The sequence below is a fragment of the Chiloscyllium punctatum genome, chromosome 20 (assembly GCF_047496795.1).
Source record: "Chiloscyllium punctatum isolate Juve2018m chromosome 20, sChiPun1.3, whole genome shotgun sequence".
NCBI lineage: Eukaryota > Metazoa > Chordata > Chondrichthyes > Orectolobiformes > Hemiscylliidae > Chiloscyllium > Chiloscyllium punctatum.
The window spans coordinates 8,904,460-8,927,909 of record NC_092758.1 but is presented as its reverse complement, the minus strand read 5'-3'; the positions used below and the strand labels follow the sequence as shown (position 1 = coordinate 8,927,909).

At 46.5% G+C, this 23,450-nt stretch overlaps 1 protein-coding gene across 3 annotated transcripts in view; it reads left to right on the top strand.

The window, feature by feature from the left end:
* Nucleotides 1–2,560: 2,560 nt before the first annotated feature.
* The window catches only part of LOC140491858 (protocadherin-10-like), a 41,493-nt gene continuing 20,603 nt past the window's right edge, over nucleotides 2,561–23,450 (top strand). Inside the window, exons 1-3 of one of the 3 annotated variants that reach the window (XM_072590271.1) lie at nucleotides 2,561–5,382; nucleotides 8,581–8,639; nucleotides 8,831–8,916. In XM_072590271.1, coding sequence (XP_072446372.1) covers nucleotides 2,959–5,382; nucleotides 8,581–8,639; nucleotides 8,831–8,916 — 2,569 coding nt within the window. In that variant the 5' untranslated portion in view covers nucleotides 2,561–2,958. The remainder of the gene's footprint in view (nucleotides 5,383–8,580; nucleotides 8,640–8,830; nucleotides 8,917–23,450) is intronic. The other 2 variants (XM_072590272.1, XM_072590273.1) reach the window with 2 other exon arrangements.

Below are 23,450 nucleotides of genomic sequence, written 5' to 3'. Positions count from 1 at the left end.
GTCTCTGACATGCTGCTGTTCCAGTGTATTTATATAGTGGGTCCAGTTGAGTTTCTTGTCAATGATAATCTCCAAGGTGTTGATAGCAGGGGATTCATGACTGTAACACCTTTGAATGTCAGGAGTATTTTGATTAGATTAGATTCCCTACAATGTAGAAGCAGGCCCTTCCACCCAACAAGCCCATACCAACCCTCCGAAGAGCAACCCACCCAGACCCATTACCTTACATTTACCCCTGACTAATGCACCTAACACTACAGGCAATTTAGCATGGTCAGTTCACCTAACCTGCACATCTTTGGACTATGGGAGGTAACCGGAGCACCCAAAAGAAATCCATGCAGACATGAGAGAATGTGCAAACTTCACACAGACAGTTTTCCAAGACAGGGATTGAACCCGAGTCCCTGGTTCTGTGAGGCAGCAGTGCTAACCACTGAGCCACCATGCCACCCCAGTGGTGGCTCAGTGGTTAGTACTGCTGCCTCACAGCACCAGGGTCCCCATTTCAATTCCAACCTTGGTTGTCTGTCTGTATGGAGTTTGCACATTGTATGGGTTTCCTCTTGGTGCTCTGGTTTCCCGCCACAGTCCAAAGATGTGCAGGTTAGGTGAATTGGCCATTCTAAATTGCCCATAGTGTTAGGTGCATTAGTCAGAGGGAAATGGGTCTGGGTGGGTTACTCTTTGGAACTGGGCATCACTGAGGGGGACACCTCCCATCACTTTACTGGTGACTGAAATTAAACTGATGGGTTGCTAATTGGCTGGTTTGGATTTGTCCTGCTTTTTATGTAAAGGACATATCTGGGCAATTTTCCACGTTGTTGGCTAGATACCAGAGTTGTAACTGTACAGGAAGAGCTTGGGGTGTCAAATTCTGGAGCACAACTCATCAATACTATTGCCAGAATGCCCATAGCCTTTGCAGTGTCTAGTATCTCCAACCATCTCTTGATATCACATGGAGTGAATAGAATTGGATGGAAACTGGCATCTGAAGGGAACCATTGGAGGAGGCTGAGGTGGATCATCCACTGGCCACTTCCATCTGAAGATCACTGCAAATGCTACAGTCTTACCTTTGCATTCAACAAGTTAGCATGAGGACCGTTGTGGTGAAGTGGTAGTGTCCTTATCTCTGAGCCAGGTTAATGTCATACCTGCTCCAGTGATTTATAATAACGCCACTGACCAGCCCAATTAGGATTTGTTTTTTTGAAAAAAAGATGATGTATGCTTTGTGGTAATGGATTCCTTCTACATAACTTGGAGGGTTTGAACAATAGAGAGAGACTGAACAGGCTGGGGCTACTTTCCTGGAGCCTAGGGGTGACCTTATAGAAGTTTATAAATTCATGAGGGGCATGGATAGAGTGAAGAAGCAAGGTCTTTTTCCCAGAGTAGAGGAGTCCAAAATTAGAGGGCATAGTTTCAAGATGAGAAGGGAAAGATTTGAAAAGGACCCGAGGGGTAACTTTTTCACACAGAGGACGGTATGTGTATGGAATGAACTGCCAGAGGAAGTGGTGGAGGCTGGTATGATTACAACATTTAAAAGGTATCTGGATGAAAATATGAATAGGATTTAGAGGGATATGGGCCAAATCTGGCAAATGGGATGAGATTAATTTAGGATTCCTATTAAGGGGGCCAGAGGCAGAAACTCTCATCACATCGAAGATTTTGATGTGCACTGCAATGCCAAGACATGCAGGGCTACAGGCCAAGTGCTGGGAAATGGGCTTAGAATAGTGAGGGGGTTGTTTTTGACTGGCATAGATGGGCCGAAGGGACTTTTTCTATGTTGTAGATTTCTTACTCTATGCTAAGGGGAAACATCCTTTCAGCACCTACTCTGTCCGGTCCCCTCAGCCTCACACATGTTAACCTGTGTGTATCTCCTAGGTTGAGTGTATTCAATACAACATCCTCCTTCAATTACAACATCTCGGGAGGAAATATTCCTAGGTTCGACCAGAACTTGTTGAAAATAGTTTGTAAACAGATTCCCTGGCTGTTCGCAGTTCTGGTTGGGGGATTTCACTGGGCTAGCCTGGATGCTGGAGATTATAGGAAAAGCAAGATGCAAGAACAATAGACAAAGATCTCCAAAATGTCAATCCTGTAGATCGGAAAGAGGCAGAAAATGCTAGAAGTACTCAACAGATTAGGCAGCGGCTGTGGAGAGGGAGTCAGAGGGACATGGGCCAAGTGCTGGCAAATGGGACTTGATTAGGTTAGGATATCTGGTCGGCATGGACAAGTTGGACCGAAGGGTCTGCTTCTGTGCTGTACATCTCTATAACTCTATGATTCTATGTCTGATCATCATGGGCGAGTTGAACCGAAGGGTCTGTTTCCATCTCTATGATTCTGTGATTCTAACTTTCCTGGGTGTGCTTCAACGGGTACCTGGGGCGACCTGGTAAGCGCTTCTCGAGACTCCGTTGTTGAATGAATGGGCGGGGAGTACAGAAATAACACCGGGGGATGATCTGCCTCTGAAGGCGACCCACGAATCGCCATGTATTTCAGAAGGCGCAGTGGAGCCAGTGTCTGCATAGCGCTGTTCCTCTGTTGCGGTGCTGAAATGCAAGCAGGGGAGGGTGGGGGCGCTCCCAGTCCTCCCTCCCTCTCCTCCTACCCTCCCTTCCTTCTCACCATTAAACACAGCACAGCAGCAAGACAGGAGCAGTGTTCCGACCATCCCCGGGGCTGTGAAACACAGTCAGCTGGCAGCGAGATCGTGCTGGGCGGAGAGACGAGAGACAATGAGCCGGAATCATGGTTTACAATGGGGGCCAGAGCTTCCTGAAAGCTCGGGCTCATCCCTGAGCTTCAACTTGGAGCTCTGAAACCAAAAAAAGTTTTCATTTCACCCCCCCCAACCCCTTAAATAGGGTGCAGCGGACAGGGGCTAGACTCGGTCCAGACGGGCCGATCAGCAGTGATATGGCTGGGACGGGAGGAAAGCAGGTTCTCTTGTGTGTTCTCCTGAGTTGTTTGGAGGGAGCGAGCGGGCAGATTCGTTACTCTATTCCCGAGGAGTTGAAACACGGGGCTTTTGTTGGGAATATCGCGGACGACCTGGGATTGAATGTGGGCGAGCTGTCCGCGCGGAGGTTCCGGATCGTGTCCGGGGCCTCGAAACGGTACCTGGAAGTGAATTTGGAGAACGGGGTGCTGTTCGTTAACGAGAAAGTGGACAGGGAGCAACTGTGCGGATTGAGGGCTGCGTGTTTCCTGAACCTGGAGATTGTGATTGAGAATCCCCTGGAGCTGTACCAGGCGGAGATTGAGATCCTGGATGTGAACGATAACGCTCCGAGTTTCCCCAACGCGCAGCTCCGGTTGGAAATCACCGAATCGGCGGCTCCGGGAGCTCGCTTCCCGCTGGAGAGCGCCCACGACCCGGACGTGGGAACCAACTCCCTCCGCGGTTACCGGCTGAGCCCGAACGAGCACTTTGTCCTCGAGGTGCAAAGCCGGAGCGAGCGCCGCCAATCCGCCGAGTTAGTCCTGGACCGTCCCCTGGACCGGGAAACCGAGTCCGTTCACCGGCTGGTGCTGACCGCGGTGGACGGAGGCTCGCCAAAGAAATCCGGGAGCGTCCTCATCACGGTCCGGGTGCTGGACGCGAACGACAACCCGCCGGTGTTTCCGCAGCCGGTGTACACCGTGAGATTGGCGGAGAATGCTCCTGCCGGGACCCTGCTCCTCCGGCTGAACGCTACCGACCCTGATGAGGGCTCCAATGGCCGAATAGTCTACTCTTTCGGGCAGCACGCGGCGCAGGCGGTCCGGGAGCTGTTCTCGCTGGATCCGCAGACCGGTCAGCTCCGGGTGCGCGCTCCGTTAGACTATGAGGACTGCCCGGTCCACGAGATCTTTGTCCAAGCCAAAGACCTGGGAGCGAATTCGGTAGCCGCCCATTGCCACGTGCTGCTGGAACTGCTGGACGTTAACGATAACCCACCGGAGATCGCCCTCACCTCCGTGTCCAGCCCGGTGTCCGAGGACGCCTCCCCGGGAACGGTCATCGCCCTGATCAGCGTTACCGACCGGGACAGCGGAGCGAACGGCCGGGTCAGCTGCCGTCTGAGCGACACTGGGGCCGGTACCGGAAAGCTCCCGTTCAAGCTGCTGCCTTCTTTCCGCCGCTATTACACTTTGGTCACCGAGCACCGACTCGACCGGGAGACCGTACCGGAATATAACGTGACGGTGGAGGCGAGAGACGGCGGAACCCCGCCGTTGTCCAGTAACCGGACCATCACCGTCCGGGTCTCCGATGTTAATGACAATCCGCCCCGGTTCAGCCGGTCTTCATACACGGTGCGAGTCCCGGAGAATAATGCCCCGGGTGCCTCGATCTGTTCGGTCAGCGCCGAGGACCCCGATCTGAACCAGAACTCGTACGTGTCCTACTCGATCGTGAACGAGCCGCTCCGCGGGATGCCCATCTCCACGTACGTGTCGGTAAACTCGGATACCGGGAGGCTGTACGCTCTCCGCTCCTTTGACTACGAGCAGCTCCGGGGTTTCCGAGTGCAAATTCAGGCGCAGGACGCCGGCTTTACGCCGCTCAGCAGCAACACCACGGTGCACGTTCTCATCGTTGACCGGAACGATAATGGCCCGGTAATTGTGTCGCCGCTGGCCCGGGACGGCTCGGTGGCGGCGGAGACGGTGCCTCGCTCGGCCGGGCCGGGCTGGCTGGCGGTCAAGGTGACGGCGGTAGACGCGGACGAGGGGCCGAACGGCCACCTCTCGTACCGCCTGCTGCAGGCTACCGACCGGGAGCTATTCCACCTGGAGAGGCAGACCGGAGAGATTCGTCTGGCCCGCCGCTTCGGTGCTGAGGACGCATCCCAGCAAACTCTCATCGTCCAGGCCAAAGACAACGGGCTACCCCCTCTCTCCGCCACCGTCACCATTCTGTTAACGGCAGTGGACGCTCCGTTACCAGATCCCCGGTCAGACTCTACCGGAGAGCCCGAGCTCAGCACCGACCTCACCCTCTACCTGATCGTTTCCCTGGGCTCGGTCTCCTTCTTGTTCCTGGTCGCTATCCTGATACTGGCTCTGCTCCGGTGTCACCGGGACGCCGTGTCCAGTCGCGGGCTTTCCCCCGCCGCCGCTTGCTGCTTCCCCCGGAGGAGCCGCTCCGCCAAGCCCGAGGCGCGTCGCCAGCTGCCGGTGGCCGGTGCCGAGGTGACCGCTGGCCGCCTCCCTTCGCAGGTTTACCGTTACACCGAGCGCCGGAGCCCGGGATCGGCCAGCAGCGACTTCATGTTCCTGAGAGCCGGCGGCGGGCAGGCAGGCGGCGGGCCGAATGGTCTGCTCTTTGGCGTGGGAGCTAAAGCGCCGAGTGAGGTAAGACCGAGTCCCGTCAACCAAATGCTCGCGAGTCAAGGAAATTGAGCCCAAGTGTTATGTCACCCCTTTAAACAAGCCCGGAATGTGCTGGAGAAACTCAGCAGGACTGGCAGCATCTGTGCAGAGAGAAACAGCTTCGGGTCCGGTGTGAGGTTTTCAGACTATATCTCCTCAGCACTTTTTTCAGATCCGCAGAATTCAGCTTTTGTTTGCGCGCCTGGTTTGCTGTCATCTCTGTCATTATCTTTCCCCATTTACCGAGCACCCCACCCCCGCCTCTGAAATTAGGGTGCTCATGATAGAGAACCCGGCAGCCTATTCGGTCAATTTTCACCATACTGGACCTTTGAAAGACTGATGAAATAAGACCCCGTTTCCATCTCTCTACAAAGTTCCAACTTCCAAATTTTGTCCCGCTAAAGTTCTGACTGAATTTGCTTTTTTCGTTCGTGCGGACTTTCCCGAAGTTAATTCCGATCGGAACGAGGAATTCTTGCTATCCGTCTCACACACACACACACACACGCTCATTGAGATATACACATCTGTAAAACAGCATTTCTGGTTTTCTTCGGGAAAATAGATGTTTTCCAATATTTGGTTCCATGACCATTATCCTTTCGGATATGTCAAATACTCGCAGCCCCGCGGGGGGGGGGGGGCAGGGGACTTGCAGGGGGCTCGAACCCGGATATTTAAGAGGCTTCCAGTCTACTACAGTCATTCCTTGCAACCGCTTTGATAACTTCACAACAGCCCATCTCCTCGGACAGTTCATACATTAACAGGTGTCTCATGGGGAGACTGAGTTGAACAAAAGGTGTGCAGCAGATCTCTGGTTATACAGTTAAAAAAAAGGCTTTTGGGCAGATTATGGGGAGCGAGCCCGCTGCAGAGTCTATGTCCCAAATGATCTCGTCATCGAGTGGGATCAACCCAGAGCGTGAACTCCCTCCGCAACCCGCCGCCCCACTTCACCTTCAGATGCAGACCAGCTCAGTACTGTTTTGTGAGAATTCTCAGTTTAATCACGACCCCTTTTCTGTTTTAATCTGAATATATTCCATGGAAGTCTAGCGGGGATCCGCTGCCTCCATTCCAGTTTTTTAATTTCAATACGAACTTTTTCCGGACCACCACAATTACCTGCTGATTTAAAATATACAGCCTCACTGGGAAATCTCCAGAATTAGTTACCACTCCAGCTCTGGCCTAGATTGGGTCTCTGCGCTACACGAAGCGAAACCGTAGCCGCCTCAACTCAAAACAAAGGAAGGTTTTACGATTTCGCCCTATCTCCCCCCAAAACAATAAGAATTATTAGCGCGTTTTGGAAATGTTCCACTGTGGCAAGAAATGTATTTGGAGCAGGAGTGGAATTATCCCCCCATCCCCATAATTGCCGCGCTGGGCAGATAGATGTTAGAGGTGCCGTGGAGAATTGTCATTGAGACTCCTAGCAGAAATGGTGAGCGGTGAGTCGGGACATTGGACACAGCACATGCACTCCTTCCTCTGGATTAGGTCCGACCCCGAAGCCCAAGGTTCCGAACGACACGTTTCATCACTCCCGAGTGATCAGGCATAATATTTTATGTCGCCTATTGTTGTTGGAGTGTTTCTGTTTATTGATTGAGAAAGATAGTTGATCTTGAACGATCTGAATTACCGGGAGATCATTACCAGCGAGAGACACGGTGGGGAGGGATTTGAAAAATTGAGAACTATATTCCTTGAGAGTGATTTAAGTCTGTGGCCGGCAACAGAGTGAATTGTTGAGGTTGTGCCTTGATGGAGCTATTATAATGCAGAATCATAAAAATCCCAGGAGGAGGCCATTCAGGCCATCGCAACTCTGCTAGCTCTTCATAAGAGCGACTCAATGAGTGCTAACAGCACCTCTCTTCCTCACAACATTTGCATTGTCTCTCCCTTTCAAACAGCTATCCTCTTGGCCTTTTGAAAGTCACTAATCTGCTCCTAGCAGCTTTTCAGGCTACATATTCCAGGCGGATGCACCATAGTCAACTATTTTCAAACTTGCTTTGCTTCCCTACGTTTTGCAAAGCTGAAAGATTCAGGACTGAGTAACTGAAAGCAATCATAGCACAGAATCCCACTGTAATTAAAGTCTAATTAGTTCAGTCTCATTAACTAAGTTGCGGGGTGGGCATGTTATAGATAATGACATACAAGGTGATGGGAGGTGGCTGTTGCTAATAGCATTGGGAGAATTGATTTAAGGAGATCTGTCCTTTCACCGATATCACGGTCATATGTTAATTAGTGGGGTGGTGGCATCTATCAAAATACTCCACGGCATCAGAATGAATATTCAGATGAATGTGTAACACTCATGAGCCCTAATACAAACCTCTGCTTGGAACATTTATGTCCCCATATTGTCAAGCTGATAACCTCAATTAATATTGATGTGCGGGGAATGGTGTCCCTCGAGCAAAGATATGTGTGTGTGTGTGTGTGTGTGTGAAAATATCTCGCTGATTGCTCAGGGTTGTCCCGTGTCAGCTGTATAAGCAAATACATTATGTAAATTTGTATTTCGAGTGGAAATCATCTGGAACCATGTGTAAAGAGGCTTTTTTGTGAGAAGAAAGGATTCCGACAGCTAATACAGCGCCGGAGAAGGCTGAACAAACCCCGCAAACACGCATTTAATTAATGTCAAATGCGGTTCCATCAGAATTATTGGCTTTAAAACTGCAGCCTGCAAAACACAACTACAAATGATCTCGCTTATAGATTCTGTTTGCGTTCTGACCTTGAATTGTTCTTACCGCCAGCTCTCAGAAACATTAGTTCGTGCTGCATTTATTGGCTTCTGTTTAATTAACGTTTAACCCTTTAATGGCTCTGCTTAAAATCAATGGACCAAGACAAACAGCTCAACCTCTGTGACGCTCAGGATCCGTGTGTATCGGTGTGTATCTGACTCTGACTCTGTTTGCTTTAAGCATGTTAGATAGCTGTGTTGTTAACTTTTAACGCGATGGGGGGAATACGGAGAATGACAGTAGGGAGTGTCAGCAACCCCAGTCGACTTTATTCCAGAAATGATTTGGAGATGCCGGTATTTCTTCCAGAAATACACACATTCAACCAGTCTCAAAGCTTCGTGTTTTGTCTGCATTGACGAGCAAGTTCAAAATAAACAAGCCCTCTTATGTTTTCCAGGTTAAACAACAAAACACTGAGTACCATAACTCGCCATTGCAGAGACATACAGGCAGCAGGTAGTAAAACTTTCCTCAACTCATTTCATACATTTTAGCTCCCCTCTCCATCCCCTCTGTCTCAGTTTAGTTTTTACTTCATGTTATTACCCTTATCATCTTTCCTTTGGTTTGAAGTTAATTTACGCATTAGATCTCTCTCATTCCCACTCTCATGGTGCGGTTTTCTTTTTACTTGTGTCCATTGACAGCTCATGGGACCTGGAGGAGACGGGAGGCCGATACGATGGGGAGATGGAATCAGGCAAAGTGCGGTCAGCGGGCACAGCACCAACCGGTGAATACTCTGGGGAGGGTGGGGTGACTGAAGGACTGAGCCTGGATAAAAACCCCAGCCGGGGTTTCTGCTGTTATCCCCATTATTTACTTCTATAAACATCTTGACACCCCCTGACGTGACTATTGGTTACAGCAATTGCCTTATTTGGGATCATGGCGGGGGGGGGGGGGGGAGTGTGGGGGCGATATCCAACACACGTCGTCCCAAATACAGCTGCATTTATCTTGCCACCATCATTTTTCGTATCATTTTATAACTTGTTTCAAATATCCCGCTCAGATCAGTGTGGGTGGGGCGAGTCAGTTAAATTACTGGCATTTCTGTAATAATTTTGACTTGTTTTCACAGTATCCTGGTCTTCACACGTTTGCTTATGGTTGCTTCCATATTTTGGAGCAGGATTTGTTCTAACGCCTTGATGTTAATGTCGATCAATGTCTTAGACTCCGAGATCTGATGATCATTGATCATTTCAGGCTCAGATTACTATGTCTCGACAAAGCCCAGTAACAGGCAGATGCTAACCAGAAAGCAGACCCGTGAGGTTTTAGAAATCATTTAATGTCCATGAGCTATATTGTATTGGTCCGATCATTAAGTGTATCCACCCGAGAGATGTCACAGGTTTGCTTTTGCAGCTCAGTGTTTCTTGTCCTCATATAAAAGTCTCCACAATGGACGAGGCGAAATCTCTCCATTTCCCGCCACGCATTGTTGTGATTGAAAACTGTAGGCTGAGATTTAAAAATAATTGCGGTAATGCCCTCAGCTTTAATTCAGCAGACCAGAACAGCAAATCTACCCACCTCAACGGCCTCGTCTGTCTCCCTCAGATCCCGGGTCATTTTTGTGTCAGTCTCTCTCTGTTCCCGTTTGTGTGTGGCGCGCTCTCTCTCTTAGTTCCTCTTTGTGTCTCTGTCTCACAGATCCCGTGTATGCATGCCTCCGTCTCACCCTCTCTCTGTTCCCGTGTGTGTAGTGCTCTCTCTATCTCTGTCTCACTTTGCGACTCTTAGTCCATTTTCTGCCTCCCAATAACAGTTCCTCTCTCCTTATGCCTCTATCTCTCCCTCTCTGTCTTGGTCTCTATACTTCGGTCAATGCACCTTCGCTTTTTGCATCTATATCCGGCTGTGTCCCCTCTGTTTCTCTGCCTTCTTCTCGGTGCCTCTACTTTGCCACTTTCCCTCTGTATAACTCAGTCACTCACGCTAACACAATCCAACAGGAATTAGCAACTAATGCATTAGTCGCTTCTAAACCAGTTAAATCCGCATGACCACCCTGATTATGCTAATGTCAGCACTGTTCATTAAAATAACGAAATCATAAGTGGAACGAAATTAATGTGATGAGAATTTGAAATCCGCACATGTATTTTCTGCAGGAGGAAGCCTGAAAGGGATAGGTTATCATTGGAGTGGAAGTTCTTTAAGGATAGTGACAATATGTTAATAGGGCCCACAAGAACATGGGACATCAAATAACGTCCAGACAGGAATGACTAGTTGCCACGAATGATTCCAATAATCTGCCCAGCAACTAAACTAAAACCAGAAATCTTCGCATTCCCGACGAGGTGCTAGATAGGCATTTGGAGACACCTTTACCTGTGAAATTTCTCAAGGGATTCCTTTATCTATTTAACATTTTTGTCACCTAGGTGCATCCAACAACACAATTTCAAGTGTAGTTATTTTAATTAACCGGTTCTGATATGTTATCACAAACCCAACGTGAGACTTGAATACAGACCTTCTTCAGAGGTAGGGATACTACCATTGCACCACAAGAACCTCAGTTTCAAATGCACATTGGTAATAATTGGCTTTGCCTCACCACAACCTCTCTTGACTGCTTCATCAGATTTTGACTGTCTGAGCATCTCAGGAGGAGCTGTGATTTCCTTCAGTCCAACTTTGGCAACATTGACTGCATGGATATGGGCCCTCCATAAACTGTGTCTCCTCAGCTCTGATTGAACTACCATCATTCCTATTTGTCTGAGGCTGAACCAAACCCCTCTGTAACAATGATATCTTACTTGATCCCATGTTTAGCTCTTATCCCATTGTTAAGATCTGATTTACTACTGCTTCCTACCCATCCTAGCTGCTGCTAACATTATCCATTTCTATTTTGTTAAATGTAGACTTGTCCAAGACTCTCATTGCTGGTCTCCAACTTTGTTATTTTCATAATCCTAAACTCATCCTCAACTCCATAGGTTATTCCATATCAAGTCCTACTCACTCTTAACCCCATGTTTGCTGGCCCTTCACCCCTTGTTTGTGTGCTGGTCTACCAATTCACAAGTGCATGTTTGAATATCCCACAACCCCACGTCCTAAATTCTTAAACTGCCACCCCCACAATCATCATTATGTTCATTCATTTCAACCTCAAACATCACTCAACTCCACCAGCTCAGTTGCTGCTGAAACCCTGAGTTAAGATTTTGTTCCTTCTTGTCTTGACTATTCTCGTGCAATCCTGGCTGACCTTTCATGTCCAGCCCTCCATAACCTTGTGGCCCTCCTAGGATATGTTGCTCATATCATTATTTATAGGGAATCAATTTATCCATCACCTCTGCACTTGCTGAATGTCATTTACTCCAGCGAAGCTGCATCTCGATTACAAATTCCACTTCTTGTTTCAAATCCCTCCATTGTCTCACACATTTCCATCTCTATAAGGTGCAAATCACACATTTAAGACAACATTCTAGACACTAGAATCAACACCCCTGGCTATACCCCCATTCCATGGACACACTGGAGGTGGCAGCACTGTGGTATGCAGTTGGGTAGAAGTCTCCCTCACCATTGCCTCTGAACCCCATGAGATCTCATCATACCAGCTCAAAGATAAGGAAAGCCCCCCTACCCCAGCTGATTATCACCTACAACCCCCACTAACCCTTGGCCATTAGATTGGTATTCGTCCCTTTTGAACATCACTTGGAGGAAGCTCTGAGGGTGGCAAGGGCACTGATTATACTCTAATGGGGGACTATCTGCAGGAGTGTCTTGATAGCACCACTAATGATTGAATTGGCCATGTCCTAAAGGACAAATTGACTACACTGGAACAGCATTGTGGGAACTATCTAAAGGGAAGAATCTACTTGACTTCATGCTCACCAATCTACCTGTCACATATGCATCCACCCATTACACTGTTGGTAGGGGTGGACACCACATAATCATTTTCTTCACATTGAGGGTATTGCCATCATGCTGTGTTGCACTGTACTAGATGGGATTGACTTGAAGCATGTCTGGTAATCAAAACTGGGCATCCATGAACTACTATTTGCCATCATCAAAAGCAGAATATCTTTCAACTGCAATCTATCACCTCATGGTCTGACATATCTTCCACTTTACTGTTGCCATCAGAGTGGGAGATCAACCCTGATTCAATGATGAGTGCAGGAGGACATGCCAGGAGCAGCACCAGAAGTATCTAAAAATCAGGCCTCAATCTGGTGAAGCTACAACACAGTGTGCAATAGACAAGCCAAAGCATAACACACTAGATGCAGCAGGTCTGCAGAGCTTACATTTGATAAGCAACAAAAACAGAAATTGCTGGAAACACTCAGCAGGTCTGGCAGCATCTGTGGAGAGAAATCAGAGTTTTGGGTCAAGTGACCCTTCCTCAGAATAGTACATTTGGTAAATTTTGCAGACCTGCCACATTGAGTTGTGAATGTTGTTGGACAATGAAACAACTAAAAGGAGCTGGATGCTACACAAATATCCCAACCTTCAGCAATGGAGGACCCCAGCCAGCACATGAGATGAGGCTGTAGCTTTTTTAACAATGCACAATCATAAGTGCTCACTGGATAATTCAGCTCAGTTTCCATGGAAGTCCCCAACATCACCAATCTTCAATCAATTCTATTCACTCATGCAATATCAAGAAATAGATGAAGACACTGGATACTGCAAAGACTATGAGTCCTGACAACATTCTGGCAAATAGCACTGAAGACCTGTGCTCCAGAACTAGCCATGCACCTAGTCGAACCTTTCCAGTAAAGCTACAGCACCACGTTTACCTGACAGTATGCAAAATAGCCCAAGTATGGTCTGAGCAGGACAAATCCAATCCAGCTAAATATCACCATCTGTCCACTCTCAATCATCAGCAAAGTGGATAGAAGGGATCATTGCCAATGTTTTCCAGCAATATTTGCAAAGCAGCACCTAATTCATTGACAGCTTGTATTCCAGCAGGGCCATTCAGCTCCTGACCTCAATGCAACCTTGGCTCAAACATAGACAAAAGAGCTGAGCTCCAGAGGTGAATGAGAGTGACTACACTGATATGAAATACACATTTGCCTGAGTGTGGCAGTGAGGAGACTGAGCAAAACTGGTGTCAATGCGTATCAGATAAAACCGTCCTTTGGTTGGAGTCATACTTTCTTTGTATTCACTCATCAGATATGGGTGTTGCTGGCTGGCCAGCATTTATTGCCTATCCCTCGTGCTGTTGAGAATGTGGTGTTCACCTGCCTTTCTGAGCTGCTGTAGTCTACAGAGGTAGTGCCTCCCACCCGCCGTCCTCCTCTAACCTAATAATAAGACCCGTTGTGGTAAGTAGGTAAGTGCTGCATTTTGCTTGTTCTGTTCTTTAGACCTAGTTTGTTTTTTTTTGAAAGGTTATTTTTAGAGGGATGGCAGTGAAGGCAGTGCAATGTTCCTCTTGCAACATGTTTGAGGTGATGGATGCCATGGCCGTCCCTGCTGATTACACTTGCATGAAGTGCACCCATCTCCAGCTCCTACAAGACCGTGTTAGGGAACTGGAGTTGGAGTTGGATGAACTTAGGATCATTCGGGAGGCACGGGGGGTCATAGATTGGAGCTTTAGGGAAGTAGTAACTCCAAAGATTGCAGACAGATGGGTGGCAGTGAGGGGGACTGGGAGGAAGCAGCCAGTGCAGGGACCCCCTGTGGCTGTTCCCCTCAAGAACAAGTTTACCGTTTTGGATACTTGTGGGGGGGACGACTTACCAGGGGTAAGCAATGGGGTTCAGGCCTCTGGCACGGAGCCTGTCCCCATTCCTCAGAAGGGAAGGGTGGAGAAGAGCAGAGCAATAGTTATTGGGGACTCAACAGTCGGGGCACAGATAGGCGGTTTGGTGGGGGTGAGAGAGACTCACGTTTGGTATGTTGCCTCCCAGGTGCAAGGGTACGTGACGTCTCTGCTCGTGTTTTCCGGGTCCTTAAGGGGGAGGGGGAGCAGCCCGAAGTCGTGGTCCACATTGGCACCAACGACATAGGTAGGAGGAGGGCTGAGGATGTTAGGCAGGCTTTCAGGGAGCTAAGTTGGAAGCTCAGAGTTAGAACAAACAGAGTTGTTGTCTCTGGTTTGTTACCCATGCCACGGGATAGAGAGTCGAGGAATAGGGAAAGAGAAGAGTTAAATGCGTGGCTACAGGGATGGTGCAGGAGGGAGGGATTCCGATTTCTGGATAACTGGGGTTCTTTCTGGGGAAGGTGGGACCTCTATAAACAGGATGGTCTACACCTGAACCTGAAGGGCACCAGTATCCTTGGGGGGAGGTTTAAACTAACTCTCCAGGGGCATGGGAACCTAGACTGTAGCTTTAGGGTGCAGGACCTGGAGTGTAGGGAGGTTAGGAACATGGTATCAATCTCAAAGGAGGGTGCCTGTAAACAGGAAAGTGGCTTGAAGTGTGTATACTTCAATGCAAGAAGTATACGAAATAAGGTAGGTGAACTTGCAGCATGGGTTGATACCTGGGATTTCGATGTTGTGGCTATTACGGAGACATGGGTAGAACAGGGACAGGATTGGCTGTTGCAGGTTCCAGGGTTTAAATGTTTTAGTAGGGTCAGAGGTGGGGGTAAAGAGGGGGAGGTGTGGCATTGCTTGTCAAAGATAGTATTACAGCGGTGGAAAGGACGATGGATGAAGACTCACCATCTGAGGTAGTTTGGGCTGAGGTTAGGAATAGGAAAGGTGAGGTCACCCTGTTAAGAGCTTTCTACAGGCCTCTTAATAGTCCTAGAGATGTAGAAGAAAGGATTGCGAGGATGATTCAGGAGAAGAGTGAAAGTAATAGGGTGGTTGTTATGGGGGCTTTAACTTTCCTGATATTGACTGGGAAAGCTATAGCTTGAGTTCGTTAGATGGGTAGGTGTTTGTCCAATGTGTGCAGGAGGGTTTCCTGACATAATATGTAGACAGGCCAACAAGAGGTGAGGCCATACTGGATTTGGTTCTGGGTAACGAACTAGGCCAGGTGTTAGAATTGGAGGTAGGTGAGCACTTTGGGGACAGTGACCACAATTCGGTGACTTTTACTCTCATGATGGAGAGGGGTAAGTGTGCACTGCAGGGCAAGAGTTATAGCTGGGGGCAGGGAAATTATGATGCGGTGAGGCACGACTTAGGATGAGTGGCTTGGAAAAGTAGGCTTCAAGGCATGGGCGCAATTGATATGTGGAGCTTGTTCAAGGAGCAACTATTGAGTGTCCTTGATAAATATGTACCTGTCAGGCAGGGAGGAAAGGGTCATGTGAGGGAGCCGTGGTTGAATAAGGAATTGGAATCCCTTGTTAAAGGGAAGAGGGCAGCCTACGTAAAGATGAGGCGTGAAGGCTCAGTTGGGGTGATTGAGAGTTATAAGGTAGCCAGGAAGGATCTGAAGAGAGAGCTAAGAGCAGCAAGGAGGGGACATGAAAAGTCCTTAGTTGGTAGGATTAGAGAAAACCCAAAGGCTTTCTATAGGCATGTCAGGAATAAAAGAATGACTAGGGTAGGAATAGGTCCAGTCAAGGATAATAGTGGGAAGTTGCGTGTGGAGGCTGGAGAGATTGGGGAGACACTGAATGAATACTTTTCGTCAGTATTCACTCAGGAACAGGACATTGTTGCCGATGTGAATACTGAGTTACAATTAATTAGAATGGACGGCTTTGAGGTATGTAGGGAAGAAGTGTTGGAAATTCTGGAAAGGGTGAAAATAGATAAGTCCCCTGGGCCTGATGGCATTTATCCTAGGATTCTCTGGGAAGCAAGGGAGGAGATTGCAGAGCCATGGCCTTGATTTTTATGTCCTTGTTGTCTACAGGAATAGTGCCAGAAGCCTGTAGGATAGCAAATATGGTTCCCTTGTTCAAGAAAGGGAGTAGGGATAACCCTAGTAACTATAGGTTGGTGAGTCTCACTTCTGTTGTGGGCAAAGTCTTAGAGAGAATTGTAAGGGGCAGGATTTATGAACATCTGGATAGGAATAATGTGATCAAGGATAGTCAGCATGGTTTTGTGAAGGGCAGGTCATGCCTCACAAACCTTATTGAATTCTTTGAGAAGGTGACTAAGGAGGTGGACGAGGGAAAAGCGGTAGATGTGGTGTATATGGATTTCAGTAAGACATTTGATAAGGTTCCCCATGGTAGGCTACTGCAAAAAATACGGAGGTATGGCATTGAGGGTGAGTTGGAGGTTTGGGTTAGGAATTGGCTGGCTGGAAGAAGACAGAGGGTAGTAGTTGATGGTAAAGGTTAATCTTGGAGTGCAATTACTAGCGGTGTTCCGCAAGCATCTGTTTTGGGACCATTGCTGTTTGTCATTCTTATAAATGACCTGGAGGAGGGGCTAGAAGGTTGGGTGAGCAAGTTTGCGGATGATACGAAAGTCGGTGGAGTTGTTGACAGTGAGGAAGTATGTGTCAGGTTACAGCAGGATATAGATAAGTTGCAGAGCTGGGCAGAAAGGTGGCAAATGGAGTTCAATGTGGATAAGTGTGAAGTGATTCACTTTGGTATGTGTAACAAAAAGATGGGGTACTGGGCTAATGGTGGGATACTTGGTAGTGTGGATGAGCAGAGGGATCTTGGTGTCCATGTACACAGATCTCTGAAAGTTGCCACCCAGGTAAATAGTGCGGTGAAGAAGGCATATGGCGTACTGGCTTTTATTGGTAGAGGAATTGAGTTCCGGAGTCCTGAGGTCATGTTGCAGTTGTATAAGACTCTGGTGCGGCTACATCTGGAGTACTGTGTGCAGTTTTGATCGCCATACTATAGGAAGGATGTGGAGGCACTGGAACGGGTGCAGAAGAGGTTTACCAGGATGTTGCCTGGTATGGTAGGAAGATCGTATGAGGAAAGGCTGAGGCACTTGGGGCTGTTTTCATTGGAGAAAAGAAGGTTTAGGGGTGACTTGATAGAGGTGTACAAGATGATTAGGGGTTTAGAGAGGGTTGACCATGAGAATCTTTTTCCACATATGGAGTCAGCTATTATGAGGGGGCATAGCTTTAAGTTAAGGGGTGGTAGGTATAGGACAGATATTAGGGGTAGATTCTTTCATGAGTTCATGAGTCGTGAGTTCATGGAATACCCTGCCAGTAGCAGTGGTGGACTCTCCCTCTTTATGGGCATTTAAGTGGGCATTGGATAGGCATATGGAGGATAGTGGGCTCGTGTAGGTTAGGTGGGCTTGGATCGGCGCAACATCGAGGGCCAAAGGGTCTGTACTGCGCTGTATTTTTTTCTATGTTTCTATGATACATGCTGTAGGTTGCTGTTAGTTTTAGCTTCAGGTTTCATTGTCACATGTACTCATGTACAGGAGTACGGGGCACAGCAAGCAAAATGCAATGTTGCCATTCCCAGCATCATCTAAGGTACAAAGGTACCTAGGTACAAAATCTTAGGTACAAAAATAGAAAAATAAAGAAATAGATTAAAAGTTCAATGATGCAGTTCTTCATAGTATAAAGTCGCAAAATAAAGAGCCAGAAGTTAAACATAATTTTGTATTAAGCCATGAGCCTGCAGACAGTCCACATGGGGCTTTCCCTCCTAGGGCTCGCACCCCTCCACACGAAGCACACTTTCACCCACTTTGCTGCTGACTACCATCTGGGCTCATGTTGGCTCTCCAATTTTGTCATGTTCTGTCGTCTCCGCTGCTCCACAACTGAGCTCTCTCAAGAAGGTAAGTAAATAAATGTACTAAAAGACTAAAAAAGAGAAGAAATAAATGAGAAAACAAGAAAGAAAAACTGGAAGTAATGGATGAGACCCATGCTCAAGAGATCGGGTGCTGCCTACTCTGCCGCTCTCTTGTTTTCTTATGCTTACATTGAGGGGGAGTTCCACGATTTTGATCCAGCCACAGTGAATGAACTATGAAATATTTCCATCTCAAGATGGTGAGTGGCTTGGAAGGGAACTTGCAAGGAAGTGGTGTATCTGCTGCCATTGTCTTTATGATGGAAGTGGTCATTGGCTTGGAGAAGCTAAGGATTTTTGGTGAATTGCTGCAGTGCATCTGTAACTGGCACACACTGTTGCTGATGAGCTTCAACGATGGAGGGAGTGGATGCTTATGGATGTGATACCAATCAACCAGGCTGCTTTGTCCTGCATGATGTCAAGATCCTTGAGTGTTGTTAGAGCTGCACTCTTCCAGGCTGGTGGGGAGTGTTCCAAGCCTCTGACTTGCTATTGTAGGCACATAATCTATATGTAGGGACCAGCTGAATCCAGTTATGCATGTTCATAGACCCTTGAAGGCAGTGGGACAGATAAATAATGTTGTTCTGAAGGCATATGGGATACTTGCCTTTATTACTTGAGACACTGAATGCATGGCAGGGAGGTTATGATGTAGCTGTGTAAAACTTTAATTAGGCCACAACTGGAATAGTATGTGAAGGATGTGATTGCATTATAGAAGAATAGAATCCCTACGGTGAAGAAAGAGGCCTAGTGGCCCAACAAGTCCACAGTGACCATCTGAAGAATAACCCACCCAGGTCCATTCCCCTACCCTATTATCATATACTTACCCCTGACTAATGCACCGAACCTACATGTCTCAGAACACTCTGGGCAATTTAGCATGGCCAATTCACCTAACCTGCAGAGTTTTGGATTGTGGGAGGAAACTGAAGCACCCGGAGGAAACCAACACAGACAGGCGGAGAATGTGCAAATGCCACACTGACAGTTGCGCATGGCTGGAATTGAATCCAGGTCCCTGATGCTGTGAGGCAGCAGTGCTAACCACTGAGCCACTGTGCTGCCCTGTTTCAACTACAGAGACAAAATAGGCTGGGGTTGTTTTCTTTAGTGCACTGAAGGTGGAGGGGAGACCTGACAGAGGTGTATAATATTACAGCGGCATAGATAATAATATAAGATAGATAAGAAGTAACATTTAGTAGATGGGCTAGTGACCAGATTTAAGGAAATGGGCAGGAAGTTCAGAGGGGATTTCAGAAAAAAAATTCCTCACCTAGAAGATAGTGGCATTCTGAAACTCACTGTCTGAAAAGGTATAGAGGCAGGAACACTCACAATATTTGAGAAATATTTAGATAAACACATGAAGTGTCACAGCATGCAAATATACAGCCAGGTGCTGCAAAATGAGATTACAGAACATAGGTGCTTCATGACCAGCATGGAAATGAAGGGAGGAAGGGCCTCTTTTGCTGATATAAAATTCTATGGAACTTCATGGCCATTTCTTCCCCATTGCTGGGTCAAAATCTCCAAACTCCCTTTCTAATAGCATTGCGTGTTTCCCTACACCTGATGAACTGTGTGGGCTCAGGAAGGTCACTCACCAATGAAATCTCAAAGGCAACTAGGGATGGGTAATAAATGCTGGTCTGGCCAGTGATACCCACAACCCATGAAGGAATAAGAAAATCCCCCAGGTCTGCAATATATATCCTCCTTTAATTCAGATTTAAGCAGCCAGATTTAAAAGCTGCACTGATAAAGCCATTCTTTCAGCTTTCTGGGCCCCAGACTCTTGAATATTTTCCCTAAAACGCTTCTCTTTTAATAAGTGCCTTAAAATCCACAGTTTTTGACCAAAAGTATGACCAATGCGCTTAGTGCCCATATGTAGCTCCCTGTTAAATTTTGCTTTATACTCTTCCTGTGCTGCGATTCTTCACAATCCCCAAATGGCTGCATGCGCACATAGCTCAGAGGGAACATTGCTCCTTTGATTTACCTTGGGCCATTCAATAAAGCACGATATGCACATATGCAATTGTTGTTGAGGAGTTGATTGTCCCTCCAATTTTGATCTTGTGCATGAACACACAGATTTCCCTCACCCTGGGTAAGGAAACTAACAAGAGGGAAAAATCGTCATAGAGTTATAGAGTTGTACAGCACCAAAACACCTTTCGGTCCAAACAGTCCATGCTGAACATAATCCCAAACTGAACTCATCCCACCTGCCTGTTTCTGGCCCTGAATAGGCTCTGAACTCTGATATCCTCTCTTTAAACCCCTGCTTACTTACACTTCTTACTGCCTCTTTAAGATACCCCTCAAAACTCTTTGAATAAATTCTTAAATTCCTGACCAACTAACCTCTCCTTTTGGAAGGAGTGAATGTTTGCCTAATAATCTTGCGGAGAAGCACCTAGGAACTTTTAGTGCATGAAAGATAGTGAATAAAGATTTCGATAATATCTCTTCGCTAGAATAAATAATACCAGGTTCTTCAATTTTTTAATATAGCTGAGATATATCTTTTTGTGCATTGCCTTCAGGGTGAGCATATTCTCGCTGCAGTACAGTGATCAGCCTCACATATTGTATTCCAAATGGAACAGTATTAGTGCTTTTTACTGACTGCTTATTAACCCATGGACTTTTCATTTTTTGTCTATGGCCATACACATCCCAAGATCTTAGCCCTTACTAATTCTGCACATTGTGTTTTTGTTTCCAGGAGCACAATCCACCAGTATTGTGATTTCTCCTGCATTGAATACTGTACCCTAGAGGCATTTAGTTGATGCAGCCACTGTTCATCTTTCTATGTTATTGCCGTTTCTTCGTGCTTGTCCATGACACATCCCATTTTCCACTCATCACCTATCTTCGCAACACATCCAGACCCCTTTTGTGTTTGGTTTGTCTCGACTGTGTAATCTCTCTCTGCTGTTTATCTATTAACTGCAATATGATTTTTGTACCATCTCCAAATAATAGTAACCTCATCCCTGATTCTTGCAATACCACTGACCCACTGGTGTCAGGTCAAATCAGCTTCCTTTATAAATCCTCACTATTTCCTTTGCTTTAATCAGTTTTAAGTCCATTTCAGAAGTAAATTCATGAAAACATTAACCTATTCATTTAAAATGGGTCAGTAGTGTTGTCATATTAATGTAAGGAGTGTTTTCATTCCTGTTAATTGTTCCTTTATTATCATATTCCCACCACTTCAATTGTCCTTGATTATTATGGACAGTTGCATATAGAAACTGGAAAGGCCACAACCCTTACCTACTTACATTAATGGTGGTCTCACAGCGACAGGCTGTGATGTCTTAGACATGCTGCTAGTTTCAGACATAAATTGCTGTGCTTCTCACTAGTACAAAAGCAAGATTTTGCGGATGCTGGGTGTCTGAAAGAAAACCAGAAAATTCTGGATATTCTCAGCAGGTCACACCACATCTGTGGAGAGCATTGACCTGAAATGTTAACTCTGTAACCCTTTCCACCAATGTTGCAAGGTCTGCTAACAATTTCCAGTTGAGTCTGTTTGCTGACCAGCCCACATCTCATTAAGGTGCACTGGATATAATGGCAAGCACAATACAGCAGCATTAATAAGAACAGCAAGCTTCAGATGATTTCCAGCTTTTTTATATAAGTAAATAACAACTTGTTAAGGTGCACTGCATGTGATAAAATAGCATTTTATTGAGACAGACTTCACTTCCCTTAGGCTATGGCAGCTTTGATGAGTGAGAAACATTATAGAGTTTGCAACCAGCTGTGCTTAAACAACAGTCAATGCATTTCATTTACTTTACATTAAAAAAATAAGACAGCTCATTATTTTACAGTGCATTGTGGGGAGATTATGGCAGTAATCCAACAATTGCAATTGTATTTACACCAGCAACAAAATCTATTTCATACATTTCCTTTAGCAAGTAGCACAAGAGAAAGTTTTGTTAAGACTGGAATAGTATACCGGCAGTCCGAAAACTGGACAAAGAGTTAAGGCAGGAGCAAACCTCATAGTGAATGACACAGAAGTACAGTTACATTGATATATTAGCCCATCAGATAAGAAGTCATGGTGGTGTGTATATGTAATGAAATTAAAGTGCCTGATATGAAGGGTCCTGTTTGGAGAAATGCAATTGCATCTTTAGGGTACTGATTGGCTTGTCTTGCTCTGCTGTAAGTGCCTTTGTGTTCAGTCTGTGGGAGAGATTATCCTGACACGAAAACAAGCTTCCACATTAATATCATCTAATGTCGGTAGTAGGTAAATTGTATTTGCATGCACTAACCTAGACAAAACTGTGAAAACTGTAGTTCTGTCTATTGCAATTTCAACATAGAAGGAGGAATAGACCATTTGGCCCTTCAAGTCTGCTCTACCATTAAGTAAGTCATGGCTGATCGAATTGTGGTCTCAATTCCACTTTCTTGGCTGCTTCCCATAACCCTCGATAACCCTTGTTTGTCAAAGATTCAGCTAACATTATTTATATCTTGCTCCCCCATCTTTACTCATTTGGTTGTACGGAACTTAATTATTGCTGGGGAGAGAGACAAATTTCAAAGTTTGTGAGAAGATTTGTAGCTCGGGTGCTCGTTGTTGTGGTTCTGTTCGCTGAGCTGGGAATTTGTGTTGCGGACGTTTCGTCCCCTGTCCAGGTGACATCCTCAGTACTTTGGAGCCTCCTGTGAAGCACTTCTGTGTTGTTTCCTCCGGCATTTATAGTGGTTTGTCTCTGCCGTTTCTGGTTGTCAGTTCCAGCTGTCTGCTGCAGTGGCTGGTATATTGGGTCCATGTCGATGTGGACACTGCAGCGGACAGCTGAAACTGACAACCAGAAGCAGCAGAGACAAACCACTATAAATGCCGGAGGAAACAACACAGAAGCGCTTCACAGGAGGCTCCCAAGCACTGAGGATGTCACCTAGACAGGGGATGAAATGTCTCTGCAACACAAATTCCCAGCTCGGCGAACAGGACTACATCAGAGAGACAAATTGTCAAATTTAAAATTAACAACCTATCCTACATTCACTGCTGCATCCACAACATCCATAGCCACATCTTTCATAGATCAGGATAAATGCAAGAATGCTAAATTTCAAGCTATCACAACAATTTATACAATAGGGGAAAAGGGTGCTGATTGTTTGGCAAGTCACCTCGGCCAATCAGACAGCACTCTTTCCCCTCTATTATAAATTGTTGTGACAGTTTGATATTTGGCATTCTTGCATTTGTCCTAGTGAGTGCAGATGTAAAGCTTTAGTAAAATGATTGTTTTTTTCAGCAATTTCAATTTTGGGTCTTTGTTCATTATAACCATAGGGCCAGACAAGAATTATGAAAGTGAAAGAGGCTATTCAGCCCATCCAGCTGAACAAACTGGCCGATCATTCTCATCTCACTTCCCAGAACTGGATCTGTAGCCTCGTAGGTTATTGTGCTTCTGGTTCTGATCCCGATTGAAT